The sequence below is a fragment of the Rhea pennata genome, chromosome 18, assembly GCF_028389875.1.
Source record: "Rhea pennata isolate bPtePen1 chromosome 18, bPtePen1.pri, whole genome shotgun sequence".
NCBI classification, from domain to species: domain Eukaryota; kingdom Metazoa; phylum Chordata; class Aves; order Rheiformes; family Rheidae; genus Rhea; species Rhea pennata.
In genome coordinates, this window is record NC_084680.1 from 14519996 (window position 1) to 14535083 (window position 15088).

General features: G+C 44.1%; 1 protein-coding gene across 7 annotated transcripts in view; it reads left to right on the forward strand.

The window, feature by feature from the left end:
* Positions 1-15088, forward strand: part of MVB12B (multivesicular body subunit 12B) — a 75287-nt gene that overhangs the window by 9733 nt on the left and 50466 nt on the right. For all 7 annotated transcript variants that reach the window (XM_062591343.1, XM_062591346.1, XM_062591340.1 and 4 more), the window contains 4 exons: positions 7083-7190; positions 10831-10927; positions 14004-14133; positions 14420-14542. In XM_062591343.1, coding sequence (XP_062447327.1) covers positions 7083-7190; positions 10831-10927; positions 14004-14133; positions 14420-14542 — 458 coding nt within the window. The remainder of the gene's footprint in view (positions 1-7082; positions 7191-10830; positions 10928-14003; positions 14134-14419; positions 14543-15088) is intronic.

A 15088-nucleotide genomic window follows, 5' to 3' on the forward strand; every position in this document is an offset into this window, starting at 1 on the left:
GACCCAGTTCTTACTGTCTCAAAACATGAAGCCAAACATGCAGAAGTTAACTTCTGAATGCAGTGGAAAAAGTCCATGGTGTGTTCTGAGACTTGGGAACGTGTGGACCTAAGCAGTTTCAAATTCTGTGCTTCCAGATACGTGGTTTCCCTGGAAAGACCCTAGCAGTTGCTTGCCACTTCAGGTGTAAAGCCTTGAAGAAGGTAGCTGTGGCAGCTCCATTCTAGGAGTATTTTTCCCAAAGCCATAATAATTAGAGGTTCAAACTGCACCCTGAAAGGGAAATACAAGGTTGTTTGAAAAGTGTTAACACCATCTGTCTCGGGATATTCTTGCAGTTTCCCTAAGTATTGCCTTTTGCTACAGCATCCTGCAGCATTCAGTTCTGGAGGTGAATTCAGAGTAGTATGGGAAAGTATCTCCGTTTGTCAGCAATCACGGTGACATCTGGTAGCTTCAGGGATGGTTTTAAGCTCTGTGACAGTGAAGAGAAGTACCTAGTTCTCCATTTCTGCGATATATTATTTATAGGCTTTATGTAGTTTTCCTTTCCTGCATGTCCTTTCTGCAGTAAACAAACATTACTGTGTAATTTTCCTTCCTTTTCCCTTTGCTCCTTTTTGAAACAAGCAAGCAAGGGCATTCGTGTTTATGGCCAAGGTTTAAGTTAACTGCCCAGGGACATGGCCTGGTCCGTTTGCCAAGCTTGTGTGGAACCCTGCAGGTCTGGTGTACTGTCAGGGTTGGAGGTGGGCAGTGCTGCATAGCAGAGGGCAACAGGTACGAAACCCATGGGGATATTGGTGAAAAGGTAGGAGGGTTTTTTTTCCCCCAGTATTTTTTTGATTATCCGGAAATCTATCTCCATTCCCTTTGTGTCTGCTTAGAAAACAGCTACTGATGCTTGTAATGACTAGCCAATTCTTTTAATAGCTGAAGCAGTAATGTATGATTTTGCCAAAACATACAGACTATGTCTGTACTTAGATTCCTGAAAATCTGCCCAAACTGGCAAGACTGAGCGTATGGGTGGGGTGGAAAGGGAGGAGAGGTGGGTGGAAAGGACCCTGGGGACAGCGGAAGCGTGGCTCCTGCACGGCAGCCTGACTGACGGAGGGCTAGCAGCCAGCTCGGCCGCGGGCTTCGTCGGAGAGCACCCTTGACCAGGGGAGCTAATCCGGGCTCTTCAGCAGGTGAGGCCTCGGCAGCCAGCCCCTGCCTGCCCGCCCGTCCCTCGGGGCTGGGGGAAGGTCGTTCAGTGAGCCTGTTTGTCCAGAGGACCATCTTGTGATTGCCAGTAACACCGTCCTAGCTGCTGGGCGGCAGTTAAGTCACTTCACGCTTGGAGAAGCAGGCTGGGGCATATTGCTTCCTTACTGGGTGTCGCTTCCTTCAAGTCTGTTCATAGCACATACTTGAGGGATGTCTTTGCTGGACTGTTGGCTGCAAAAATGCCAGAAATCTCCAGTTCTGTGAGGAGAAAGTTCCTTGTGGGGCTGGGAAGGAACAGCACTATCTTCAATACTGGGTGTGTGCCAGGTGAACTGCTAAAGGGCAGTCAACCTGGCTATCCAGATTGCTGCTTCACTTTCCTGTCACCCCTCCTTGTCCCTCTCCTCTCCTGTTCTCTTTGCGTCCTTTCCTTCTCCTGGGACCTTTGGGCCCAGCTGTAACCTTCTAGCGTTGGCACAGACTGTGAACTGATAGAGCTGGTGTTTCGCTGCAGTATCTTACTGCACTACTTTTGGAGAATTCATGAATGCAGAGACTTCCTCCTGCCTTTGGTGCCTGGTGCAGATGAGGGTGTGGGAGGAAGCTTGAAGTAGCCTAGTTCCTGCTGGTCCCAAGCACACTTCTGCTGCGATACTGTTTAGCCCACATTGTTCCTGCGGTCTCTGTGGCTGTGATTTTGGTGCAGGCTGGATTTAGCTCGTAGTGTTGGAATACAGCTGCCAAACCTGAGCGACTTTGTGTCGAGGAATAGCACCCCACTGCAGTATGGTCAGGAGGTATAGGGGTGCTTGCAGCACTGATTGCCTGGTATCTCAGTGCTGAGTGCCATCTCCTCCATCTTGCATTTTCCTTGCACCTTTTCCAAGCAAAGAAGATGGTGAGCTGGAGCCATTTGGTGCCGATCCTACCAGGATGGGTCTGCTTCAGTCTTTCCAGGCAGACTCCCTTCTAGTGTTGTCCCGCTGAGGGCACATTCCCGTCATGAAGCAGTGCTGCTCAGGCACTTTGAAGGACAGCGGGGTTCCTCCTTGCCTGCAGGAGCCTAGCAGATGATGTAAGAAGCTTCCTGTTTATATTACTCTATTTTCTTTCCCCATGAGTTTTCTGATAAGTCAATGCGTGCTTATATTCTCCAGGCTTGAAAAAAGTCTTCAGCAGGATGGTATGGGGCCATAGCATAAAGGATTAATTGCTGAGGTTGATGCCTGTGACTGTTACATTTCAGTGGAAGCAGGAATGGTTCTGCTTGGTGTTTCAGTGGGGTCCAGGGGATGGGTGAGGTTCTAACCACAGCTGCTTTTTGCTCAGCCACTCGCATTGTTTGGAAATGCTCTGCAAGTAGTATTGCTAAGTTTGCCTTGTGCGTGGCCAGGGCAGGTAGCAGGGGAGCAGGCACTTCAAGCAGGCAGTAGCTCAGCTTGGTGAAGAAACATCTGAAGAACCCAAGGGTCTGACCCCTTACTACCTCCTTTCGCTGTGCTCTCGATCTCTAGCATCCTGTTCTAAGTGCCATGTGCTTCACACCAGTCTTGGCAGGGTGAGGGCAGAGAGCCTGGGGCTGAGGGAGGAGGAGCAGAGGTTTCTGTTGTTTCACATGCTGTTGATTGCAGGCAGAGCCTCCTTTCCCTCATCCTATGCAGCTTTCCCTTCAGCTGTGCCATTGGCTGAGGTTCCCATACGTGCCCTGGGCAGGACATGGGATTGCTGACAGGGAAGCACCAGCTTCGTGATGCTGCTGTGTGCACCCGCATGGGTGGCGTGAGACACAGCGTGCACGAAGCCACCCTGTACTCCGTGGCCCTGGGCTGACATGGGCAAGGAAGATTTTACTTAGCTTTATTAAGAACACGAAAGAAGTGGGATTGCATGAGAGAAAAAGCTCCGTGTTTAATCTGGGAGCTGCCTTTCTAGTGAGTCATGTGAAATGTTAGTAAGTCTCTGAAGATAAATCGAATGCTTCGTTTCATGACTTACTGGGAAATTAACTGGTCTTTTTATTAGATATTTGACTAGTTAGAATGTAAGGTTGTTCCCTGAAAGGGAGTTTTTTTGCATTGTTAAGTCAAAGTTTAAACACTGCATGGCTTTGCTCTTTGGAAGAGGCTGAGATTGCAGCTTGCTTGCTTGCTTGCCCTGGGGGACTCTCATACGTTTCAGCTAACTCTGATTCAGATGTATTCTGGGCAGTTAGTTGTAAGGGAGATGGTATCAACTTAAGTACTGCACTTCCACTGTAAAAATTACTTGTTATTGCTGTAAGTATTGTATAAAATTCCGAAGTCTTAGAGGTTAGATGAAAAACTGCATTTAACAGCAATTTATGCATAGTCAGTTCTACAATTTCGGGCTAGGATTATTGCTACTTGTTAAGTTTTGAGGCTTTCATGCCGGGACAAAGAAAACTGGCTAACACAGGAAAAATTAAATTACAGGACTCAAACCATATTCTTTAACAAAGCAAATGCATTTGGCTGTAGTCTCTCAAACAGTTTCTTACAAGGGCTGGAGTTTGAGCTAAGTGTCCCTGTACTGTAAACTGTACTGTTTTTCTGAACAGTGTTTTCTGAATATCTTTTTGCTGGGACTGGCTTACCTTTAGCGGAGAGAGTGTGTATGGATTTTATATATTCTTAAACAAACACCTTAAGAGAGAGATCTGAATTCAAGAAATTAAAAAAAAAGCAAAATCCTGTTTTAAAATTTTACTATTTAAAATTGTTGCATTTTTTCTTTGCGGAAACCTAACCGCAAAAGCTGTACATGTGTCATGCAAGGGGATGAACAGAGCAGGGGCTTGTGAATAGGAGTTGCCTGAGTGCCAAGAGCAGCCAATACACTTTGCTCTCTTTGCTGATCAGACAATAACCATGCTTTTCTCTCCCACACTTTGGATAATTGGAGGGTCTTGTCAGCACACATCTCTTGCTTCCTGCGCTCCGTGCACAGTCTCTGCTCAACAAAACACGAGTGCAAACAGTAAAAACAAATATCAGCTGCTTTTTTATCAGTGTGGTCTGGGGCCATAGTCTTCCTCAATTCAGTAACATTACAGACTTGGGAGAACAGCAATAGAAGAGTTTGCCCCCTGCCCGAAAGGCATTAAAAAGAGTTCAGCTGTGCTTCTGAATAGCTTCAGATCATGTTAGTGTCTTCTGCTGGGAACTGTCAGCTGAGCAGTAATAGGATGGGTGATGTGGTTTCTGCTACACTTCTCCGTGCGTTTGTCTTGTTGCCTCTACCCTTAGCCTCTTGGAGCAGGGATTCTTACCAGCTTGCACCAAGCACAGCAGGTACCCATAGCTGCTAATAGAGAACACCCCGTGTTCCTAGGAGGGAGTACTGTCTCCTGCTGATTCCCTTTGAGTGAGCTTGAAGGTGGGATCTTCTGCTGCCTTATTTTCTATGTGTGTGCATTCGTCTCTACTGTGGAGGACCTAGGATTTTTCTGTTGCCCTCAATGTGGTGTTTGCCACTGATTTAATTGAATGCAAGATTGAACTGGAGATAGGACAGTACACAGGTGTTGTACAGGTGTCATATCTGTATAGGGCACTGCTGCTATCATCCATTGAGCAACTGGGGCTTGCCTTCTGGCTGTTAGAAGCGACTTCTGGCCTGGAGACCAAAATTCCTCTATTGCTTTTCTGTGAAAAGAGTACTGAGACTGAGCATTTCCCTGAGCTTGTTTGAGCAGATTTCTCCCTGAAGTTACGTGTGTCCCTTTGTGACTGCCTCAGGCCATTTGCTGTAGTCGTATATCACATAGTTCTCTCAGCACAAGCTGAGTACTTGCATAATGTGCCGTGTTACCGAAATTTTGGCCATCAACAGATTATTTTCCTTGGAATTTACTTTCCTGACCCTGTTTTGTATGCTTGATATTTTATCTCCTTAAGACATAATGCTGCTATAGGCATTCCTTAGCAATAGGTGCTAAGGAGTTAGGCCCCTTTAGAAAACTCTGAGAAAGGCCCGGCTGTGTCAGTGGTACTCATTCCTTCCTGGTTTGGCTTCAGTGGTTATGCAAATGACAGGCAGTGAGATGCAAGTTGAGCTGTGGCTTTTAGGGCCATCTGCCCCTATTCCCACTGCTTTGAAGTGTGGCTTGGTTGGAGGTATATGTATGCAGAGTTTGGAGGTGGATTGTGTTTTCCCAGGGCTTTGCAGCCTGCCCCCGCAGAGACATGAACTGTCTCGTCCTTGTGAGTGCCCCATCAGTACCGCAGTGAAGATCTGGGCATCTTCCCCCAGGGGCAGGCAGAGCTGATGAATGCTTGTTGCAGTCCTGCTGAGTCAGAGCCACCAGTTTGTGAGAGATTTCTCTTAAGGCTTCTGAAAGTATGTAGGATCCTTCCAGATTATCCTGAAGCTGCTACTCTTTGACTCCTGTTCTGGCAGTGCTGAATACCTGGACCTAGTCCCCAACCAGCTGTGAGATAACAAACACTGACCTGAGATGGCAGAGTTGTATGTTGTTAGGTGCGATTTGTCATCCTTGAATAAGGAAAAAAGTAAAACCTGATCAGAGCCTCAGTGGCTGAGAATGAGTTGATCTAAATTACAGAAAGAACCGAAGAGCTTTGGCCATTATAAAAACGTTGCCTGAGAAGCTTGTTAGGAAGTGGAAGCCTCTCTGTTGGTCTTAACTGGTTGGCATATCTATTGCTGCAGGGACTCTCTTGGTGCTGTTGGTGCTAGGTCCTAAGGTTTGGTCTTTGCTTCTCCCTTAGGTCAGTCCTGGAAATGTCCATACCTCTAATGCATCTACAGAGAGTTTGTGGAAGCTGTAGGCTGATGAACTGATTTCACATCGTGGAGATGTTTGCAGTATCCACTGTTGGAAGGGTTAATGTTTTGGGGATCCCATGTATGTTCTGTTGGCTTAGCTGGCAAGCTATGTGCCAGTTTAACCCAGAGAACACCAGTGTCTTGGAATAAGCTGAAGGCAATGCATGCAACTTGGTCTGGTGCATTAGAAAGTTTCATCCCAGTAGGCTTAAGAAGGAGCTGCAGAAGCTGTGAGTCTTGGGGAAGTAACGGATGCGCTCTGCTGTGTGTTGAGAAAAGTAGTTATGTTAGTCTATAGTGCTAGAGATCTCCAGAGCTCAGCTGCTTGTACAGAGATTTAATAAGAGAAAGGAAAATTCAGTTCCAAAAAGGGTCTTTTTTTTTCTGAGCAATGAAATGCAGCGATTCTCATGCTGATACCCCAAGTCCTGCTGTGGAAAGATGACTAGTGCAAAGGCTTTGCTTTGCCAATCTGTTGTGGCTGTTGTAGCTGTGCTATTGCTTTGAAGTGACATTTTAAACACAATTAAAATGCTGTGTGAAATCACAAGGAGAGACTTAATAACAATCTTTGCAGAAGTACTTGTTCTTGTCTTCTCCTCTAGGAGGACAAATGTTTGTAACTCTTGGTCTGCCCTGGGGCCATGTCCATGCAGTGGTCACTTGGCAGGCAATTCTTCTGTGCTTTGTCAAAATGGAGTCTCCTTATAGCTTGAAACAGTATGCCCTTGCCTGTGTGGTGGTAATGAGTGCCTTAATATGCTGACTTTTCCAAACTATTGTTTGGATACTGTAACCAAAACGGCTGTTTCCTCATTAGAATAGCTTTTGTCAGGGTATCTTTAATCAATGGACTCCCTAGAGACAGTATTTTTAGAACTTCCTTTTTATACCTCCTCTTGAAAGTTCTTTGCACTGCACCTTGTGAAAAGAAACTAATGAGATGCTGTGAGAGTTCGGGCTACTGTTAATTAGAATAGGTCTGAGGAAGAAGTACTGCACATGTATTAACTTTATCTTGGCTCACATGTCCCCTCTCTCCCTCTGTCTCTTCTTTCCAGGTTGCACAAACAGCAGATGGCTTGGATGCTGACCTCTGGAAAGATGGCTTATTTAAATCCAAGGTCACACGATACCTGTGCTTCACGAGATCATTTTCAAAAGAAAATGTAAGTTGGATTGCTGAGTGTCTGCATGATTTGCATCTGTGCTTGATATGGTCCTGTCCTTAAGATGATTAATTTTATGAAATCAATTATAATTCAAGCAGGCATTTTACTGAGTGTGGGTGAATCAGGAGGCAGACTGCAATGACTGGATATGTTTTTTGTCTGTTTTCTTCGTGGAAAGAATTCCCTGGCAAAATCTACAATAAAAGCAGCAGCAAAGTTAATGTTTGCATTTCAACAACCCACTTGTATTCCTGCTCTAGTAATGGGCACTGCATGCTAGCAAATTTGATTAATTTCTAGCTCTTAATTACAGAAGCAAATGCTGTAGTTAATATTGACAAAAGAAATATTAGTTTCTGAATCTAGGGGCATAATACGTATTTTCCTATAGGATTAACTTTTCATTCTTTGTTGTTTTTCTGCTGATTCTTGAAAACTTGACTATGTTGTGCACATGCTATTCTGTACTTCTATGTAATGTAGCTAGGAAGCTTAAGTTCATATCTGATAGGTGGCCTTTGTCCACATCTCCAGAGACTGCATGCAGTGACAGCCTGATACCTTCTACTGTGTTTACTTAATTTTCCGGCTGAGGGTAGTATGAAAACTTCTTTTGTTCTGGAGGAACTGTTTAATTCTACAATGAATGAACTCCATCTAGTGGGTAATTCTGCTGTTCTTGTGTTTTGGATATTCATAGTGATTCTGTTGTCAGGAGTATGGAATACCATTTTGTACCTGTGCTTTCAGCAATGACAGAAACAGAAAAGCAACTGCTGATCGTGGATCTTGACAGGAAAACCAAGGGACCTGCCAGCTTTCAGCATTTGGCTTTTATTCCCTCTGCTTTCCTGCCTTCCTCTAGATTAAAATAAACCTTCAGAGCTGAGGGGAATAGCTCTTCCTGGAGCAACTGTGCTTTTTGTCCCTGAGTACCTGCAGTAGCAGTAATAATAGCCCCGGATTAGGTGGGGAAGATATTAAACAGAAGGATTTGTGATTATTTGAGTATTAAGTTTATCTGTGGCTACCTTAAATGCAAGGTTGTCAGAAATAATTATAGGGTAGTAGCAAATACTGGCTACCAGAGACAGCGTAAATACCCTCAGTCAGTGCCTGTTGGGCTTTTGGCATGAATCATCTGCTCAGCAAGGTTTGGGAATACGTTCTTCATATTTATGAGGAGTGAATTAAAGTGAGTGCAGGGAGGAGGACTGACGAGGTCTCAGCTGTGCAGCTGACGGATGTGCGAGGTATGGCACAAGCTGCTGCATCTCACGCCCCTGCATTGCCATGCAGCCCTGTGCCAGCGGCAGCTGCTGGGCTTACAGGCACTTCTGAGTGAGCTCGTGGGCAGCAGGCTGTGGGCTGTGGTGCTGGGATTTGGGCGTTGAAGTGGAGCTTGTGCTCCTATGATGCACTATTATCATAACCCTAGTGGATGGGAAAACCTCCCTGTCTTTTCGGAGGATGGATTTCCAAAAGCAGGTCAGTCTTCTGTAAACTGCCTAGTAGGTTGCTCCCTGATGATGCTCTTCTGCTCAATATAAGCAGAACAGCAGCTGGTTATATGCTGAAGGTTGTATGCAAGGGGGCTTTTTTGCAAGGCAGAGATGAGATCAGTAGATCCTGATAGCAATCTACTGTCCCCTGTGAGCGCACAGATAGCTGAACAGCACTTCTCCTTGTTTGGCTCCAGGAAGGCAGGAAAAAGGTTTAAGGCTTGGGAGGAGGAGGGGAGCGATGGGTGGGGAACTACTCCTCCTTGTGCAGAGAGCAGCACCCTTGTCCTGTGTTAGTGCTACAAGACTTCCTCTCCCTCTCAGGCCACTCTGGGATGAGTGATGTAGGGATGTGATGTGCTGCCCAGCTCGGGACCTCTAAGGGTTAAAAGTCCTTGAACTTACACTAGTGGACTTTTACTCATCTCCTTGGACGCTGATGTGTTGCTGCTCTTTGCGTTGGAAGTTTTATGGCACAAGAATGTTTATTTTTTAACAAAACAATGGTAACTATTTTGCCCTGAAAAACTTGTAGTTAGCAGAGTTAAGCCACCTGAGTTACTAGGTTTATAACAGAGATGGTCTGCAAGTATCTCTTTCTCAGAATGATTGTTCTCAACAGCTTGGAGTGTTTGACAGGTCATAATTCATCAAACACTTGGATGTTTTCCCTATGTTGGTATTTGAGTGTCATGGGTAGAAGGCCCTAAATGATACATCTTCACAAGTTGAGAGGCCTCAGGCCCTCTTCTCACATTTGTATGCTAGAGAATTAATGCTGACTCTTGGCTGTTCAATAGTTAACAAACTTAGCAAAGTCATCTCTTCTACCTGTCTGCTGCTGATGGAGGAATGATCATCGGTTCAGCTGAAAGTTACATGTTAATGAAGCACAGCCAGTCAGTCTGGATAAATAAAACATGAAAGATGAATCAGCAAAGACCACTTTATCTACCGCTTGCTGTGCCAGAACCATGTTAACTGACATTTTCAGACTTTATAGAATCCAGCATGGCTCACTCTGGGATCAGCTAGCTGGGCATGGGGATAGAGCCAGCTTCTGTCATTAGTGCAAGCAAAGGATGTGTGCCAGGCTTGTGTGCTGTGAAGACAGGGCTACAGGCGTGGTGGCCCTCCTCATAAGGAATTGACTGTGGAGAACCTTGAAAAAAATCAACTGGAAGTGCTCAGAAATGGTCTGCCCTTATTTCAAAGGCTGCAGATTCAAATGTGTTTTGAAGTAGTTCAGTGTAATAATCAGAGAGCAGAGGTTTGCCTGAAATACTTTGCCTGACAGATTCAAACTATGGAAGGTATTTAGCAACAAATAGCAGTAAAACACTGAAATAGTTTGATGGCTTAGGATGAAATTTTAATTGTTCTGTATTGCATTTCTGTGTAGTAACTAAAGTGTTTTTTAACTTCCATTTGTGAATCCAGATTATTGGCAGCAATGCTGGCTTTAACAAGAACTGCAAAGAAAATCTGGTTTCTGAACAATAGCTGAGACTGTCATTTTAAATTGTGTTTTTAGCTCTTCAAGCCTTGATTAATAGGACACGGCATCAGTTCAGAATTCATATGGATTCCAAATGAAGTTTATCATTCCAAATGGCGTGTTCTTTTGGAGCTTGCTTGCTTTTGGAGCTAGAACCGTGTGTATTCATTACTAATTAGCTAATGCATGTAATAACTTTGGCTATGTCTAAATGAACCATCTTCCTGTAATGCTTCCTGCTGTTGCTGTTACAGAAACATCATGTTGCTGTTGTAGATGTAGAGTGTGTGAGAACTAAGGGGACCAGCTTAGTAGATGGTTTGTTGGTGATACTTTGAACTGCCATGATTTCAAGAGGGAAGAATTTGGTTGCTCTTCTGTGATTCCAGAAGTTATGACTGTGGATGAGATGTAAGAATCTGTAAATGTAGGAAATGGTCCAGTATCTCTTACTTAATGATCCTGTGTAGCTCCTACAGAGGGGACAGGTGAATTGTTGACGTGGTACCTGCTTACCTTTTCATCAGTCGACAGTCTAATGCAGTGACAAGGCATCTTGGGACTCAACGGACAAGAAGAGGTGGGTTTAAACTCAGTCATGTTGTCATAATTAACTGCATTCTTCTTCTCTCTTCAGAGTCATTTAGGCAACGTCTTGGTTGATATGAAGCTCATTGATATCAAGGACACGTTACCTGTGGGCTTCATCCCCATCCAGGAGACTGTTGATACACGTAAGTTGGTGTCTGTGCTTTTTCAGTTGCATGCCTTGGGAGCAGCTGCTTTTTTTGTGCCTGTGCTGTTGGGTAATGGAGAGGCTGTATGCCAGGAAGAGGCATGCTCTAAGCGCTGCTGCTCTCTGGGGCATGTGTGTCTTTGGGAATAGTGCCCAGCTGGAATGAAACAGCCTTCTCAGTTTTCCTGTATTCTTCAGGTTTTCTAATACTGCTGCCCTGACTATCACCAATTTGCCCGCTAAAGTAGTGCAGCTCCTGAGCAGGAAAGAATAGTTTATTCTTTCATTCTGCAAGGGTGGACTAGGCATAGGAGGCAACAGAGCTGCTATGCTGAAGGCAGTGTTCACAGATGTATACAGTGTGCATGTAGTACTGTGTTCATGAAGGCTTTACACCACCTACCATGAACAGATGAAGGCCCATGTCTTGGGAGGTAGTGTCTGGGAGAAGCCATAGATGGAATCTTCAAGGAAAATATCTTGATTTCTGCAAGAGAAAAACAACTCGCCAGAGAGTACCTAAAGCAGGGGAGTGCAATGTGCTTTTATGCCAGGCTTTCTGCAGCCTTTCAGCCAGCAGTTCCTAAACAATGCATTTGGATGGCAGCGACAGTTGGAGCTGACTCTGGACGCAGCGCTCTGGCTGGCAGCTGGCATCAAGTGCTTTTGGCTTCCGTTGCGGAGGGGCCTGGGATTAGCAATGTGGGAGCAGAGTGTGGAAGGGCTGCAGGATACCATGCGCTGATGCTGAGCATGTGCAGTTACTGTTCAAGAATGCAAGCTGGCTAGTACCAGTTCTTGTCAGTAATGAAATCCAGACTAGTTATGAATAGAAAGGAGTTAAATAAGCCTTCTTTGCAGGGAATAATTCATCCAGGTCTGCAGCAGATGAAGATGATTTCTTTTTTTAGTCACTACCAGCCTAGTTCTGGTTTGAACCTGTGACCTAGAAGTGAAAGGCTCTGTAACCCATTACTGATTTCCGCTGTGGCACCCCCCTTTTCTGGGAGAATTGCACAACACATGTGGGGCAGAGGAAAGCCATCAGCTTATCAGGCTCACCTTTGGAAGTACAGGACAGTTATCGTGTGTTGCTGCTGTTTTTGTAGAAATCCTGGGGGAGAGGTGAAAGGGGACTTTGTCATGAATTTAAAATGCATTTGATTGCAACCTATGCAATCTTTAAAGCAGAGGCACTGTCTGTATTAATGAAGTGGCGCCTTTCCCTGCCTCCATTAGCATGACTAAACACATTTCGATTGACTGTTCATAATATGTTTATTTAAAATTAGCTCTGGCTAAGCATGTGTAATTAATGGATCTAACTCTTAAACCAAGTTTGCTACAGACTACAGCTACTCTAGCCAAGTGTGAAAGAGACAAAAGCAAATAATTTATGCTATTGTGAAAGTCAAATTATAAGAGACACTAATTTTGTTCAGAGTTAAATTTGTGGCTATACGTGTTTCCAATTATGCTCTTCTCTTAAGTGACATTTGACTTGTAATAAATACATTAAATATTGCAGTCTTTAGCAGGTTTTGACAAAGTTCTCAGATACGGAAATCTAAAACCTGAGGTCATAAAATCCATTTTGGGCATTTCATATGAAAGCCCTCATTTTCCAAAGCAGAAGATTAGAGTTCAGGGATATAGGTATTTAGCATCTCTAAAAAGCAGCATGGTACATGTGAAGTTGCATGTACAGATGCTGGATTGTGACTCACCTCACACTGCTGGGACATTTGTTGGTGCTGGTCCTACAGCATATTTCAATGGCCAAGGTGGATTGCAATTGCAAAGATACAGATTACAAAACAGGAGGAGCCTATGGAGAAGGGGCTGCATGCCATTTGCTGAAGGGAGGGAATATTTTTAAAATGAAGAATATTTATTTATGTTAAACTGAAGGATTTTTATTTACCAAGTTCTTGTTTGTACTTGTTGGTAGCTTTCAGGTTTTCATTCAGTGTCTGCACTTCTGATTTTCAATTTATCAATAAACTTCTGTGATGTCTTTCAAGTGCCTGTGTTCACAAATAATAACCTTAGCTTGCTCACATTCGACTCTTGCAGACTGTTCCGGGTGAGATGGAGCAATGGTTTTCAAGTACCGCAAAGCTGTGCGTGCATGCTAGTGCCATGTGTTTTCATGTGGCTGCCCCATAGCTGAATGTGGGTTGTGTCTGTTTGCAGACAGATACCATGCATATGAATCCATTACGCAGAGGGACCCTAACTCTGGGCTTAAGTTTTTCATGATGGATAACATGGAAACAAGTGAGATTGCTCTGTGATGCATAGCAGGAAGGAGCTTTGCAGAAGACTCATCCACCCTGAGAACACAGTTCAAGCTTGCGCAGTTGTCAAGTGGGGTATCCTAGCAATTCCTCCTTTGTTAATCTGGTTTTAACCCTACTAAGATACCAGGACAAATACTGTGAGAGTATCTCTCTGTTGTTTGTAGGCTGAATCAGGAGAGATCATTAACTCTTAGGATGTGTCAGATTTGAACAGGCAACTTCTGTTATTAGCCACACTATGTGGCAGTCTGTTTTTCTGATTGTTCTTCATCTGGGTTTGGTTGGCTGCTTGGAAGCACTTGGAAGAACAAATGGGCTGGTTTTGTCAGCAGCTTCCATGTATGTTTCTAGAAGCAACCTTTGTAGCAGAAATACTTAAATACTGCTGTGCAGGCCAGTAAGGCAAACATCATCTTGGAAAGAGAAAGTGCATGTGAGAAGTATATGGAAGTGAAAAAATCACCGACTATCTCTGTTCTCTGGTGCAGTATTCTGTGGTATGCCTGATGTTTTATCTTCTCTTTAGAGGCTAGTATGGACTATTGGTTTATTGCAGTGTCTAGTAACAAATCTCACACAATGTACAGAGGGATCCTAATAGAAAATTCCTTCAGTCACTGAATGCACTACAGTGTCTGGTTTGCTGACATATATCTGTTCTTTGGCTCCGGTTTCTGCCATAGTTTTTGGACTAATATTTGGAGAGATAATAAATTACATTTGCATACGGATCTTGCAGAAAAAAACAACCTCTGTCCTGATTTTTTGCAGAAGAGGTAGCTTTCAGAAAGAAGAGACTGTGCATTAAATTCATCCCTCGAGATTCTACAGAAGCAGCAATCTGTGATATCCGAATTCTGGGTAGATCTAAACAAGCCCCTCCTCAATACACATTCATAGGGTAAGTACCCTACTTACTTCAGAAACTGCTCTTGTATTTTCTGTTGAATGGTGTATACCAAGGCTAATCACCCTGTTTTCCTATAAATACTAAGCAGGAATTTATAAGAGAATTAAAAAGGTCTGAATAAGTCCTACTAAGTCTGATCTAGGAGTTAATTAAACATCTTTTCAATTAGATTGGTTCTTACTAACCAAGGTGTTTGGGACACACGTCTGTGCTTGATATTCATGCACACATGCAGCATTTGCTTGTAGTGTTAATGTCTTCTGTGTTATTTACAAAGGGAACTGAACAACATGGGCATTTGGTACCGGATGGGCAGAGTTCCACGAAACCATGAATCGTCACAACCCACGACTCCTTCTTCCCAAGTACCGTCTTCAACACCAGCTCCTAACTTGCCTAGGTAAGTTATCTGCTTTCCAGCCTCTTCTGTTTGATGCTGCGTGGCATATTGTCACTAAGCTGCAAGCCTGGTGGAATTGAGATCAAGGTACCACGTTATTGTGAGTAATTACATCAGCTGACCTGATAATGAAGGAATGAGTTGTTCTTCCAAGTATTTGCAGTTCTGGGAGCACCTTTGGCTGTCATAAGGACATATGTGTGAAATAGAAGAAATAAAAAGCCTGCAAAAAAAGGGAAAATAGGCAGCATACTGCAGCCATATTGCAATATTTGTCACACCTTTTCTTTGCTTTAAACTCTGTGAGATGTCGTAGGTTCTAATGAACATGTGTTGGTTACCTCTGCAGGGAGGGCCAGAACTGTCACTAAGCTGATTTCTCTCAAGGACCAAAGGGAGGGAGAAATATTCATATGGGTTTTAATGCAGAGGGAGACCAAATTTTGCCTTATTCTCAAAAATTAGTCCACTCGTGGTTTGAAGTACTGACCATGTTTTTACTTTTCTTGGACTTGCCTACTAAGCTGTCTTGCAGTGACTACACAG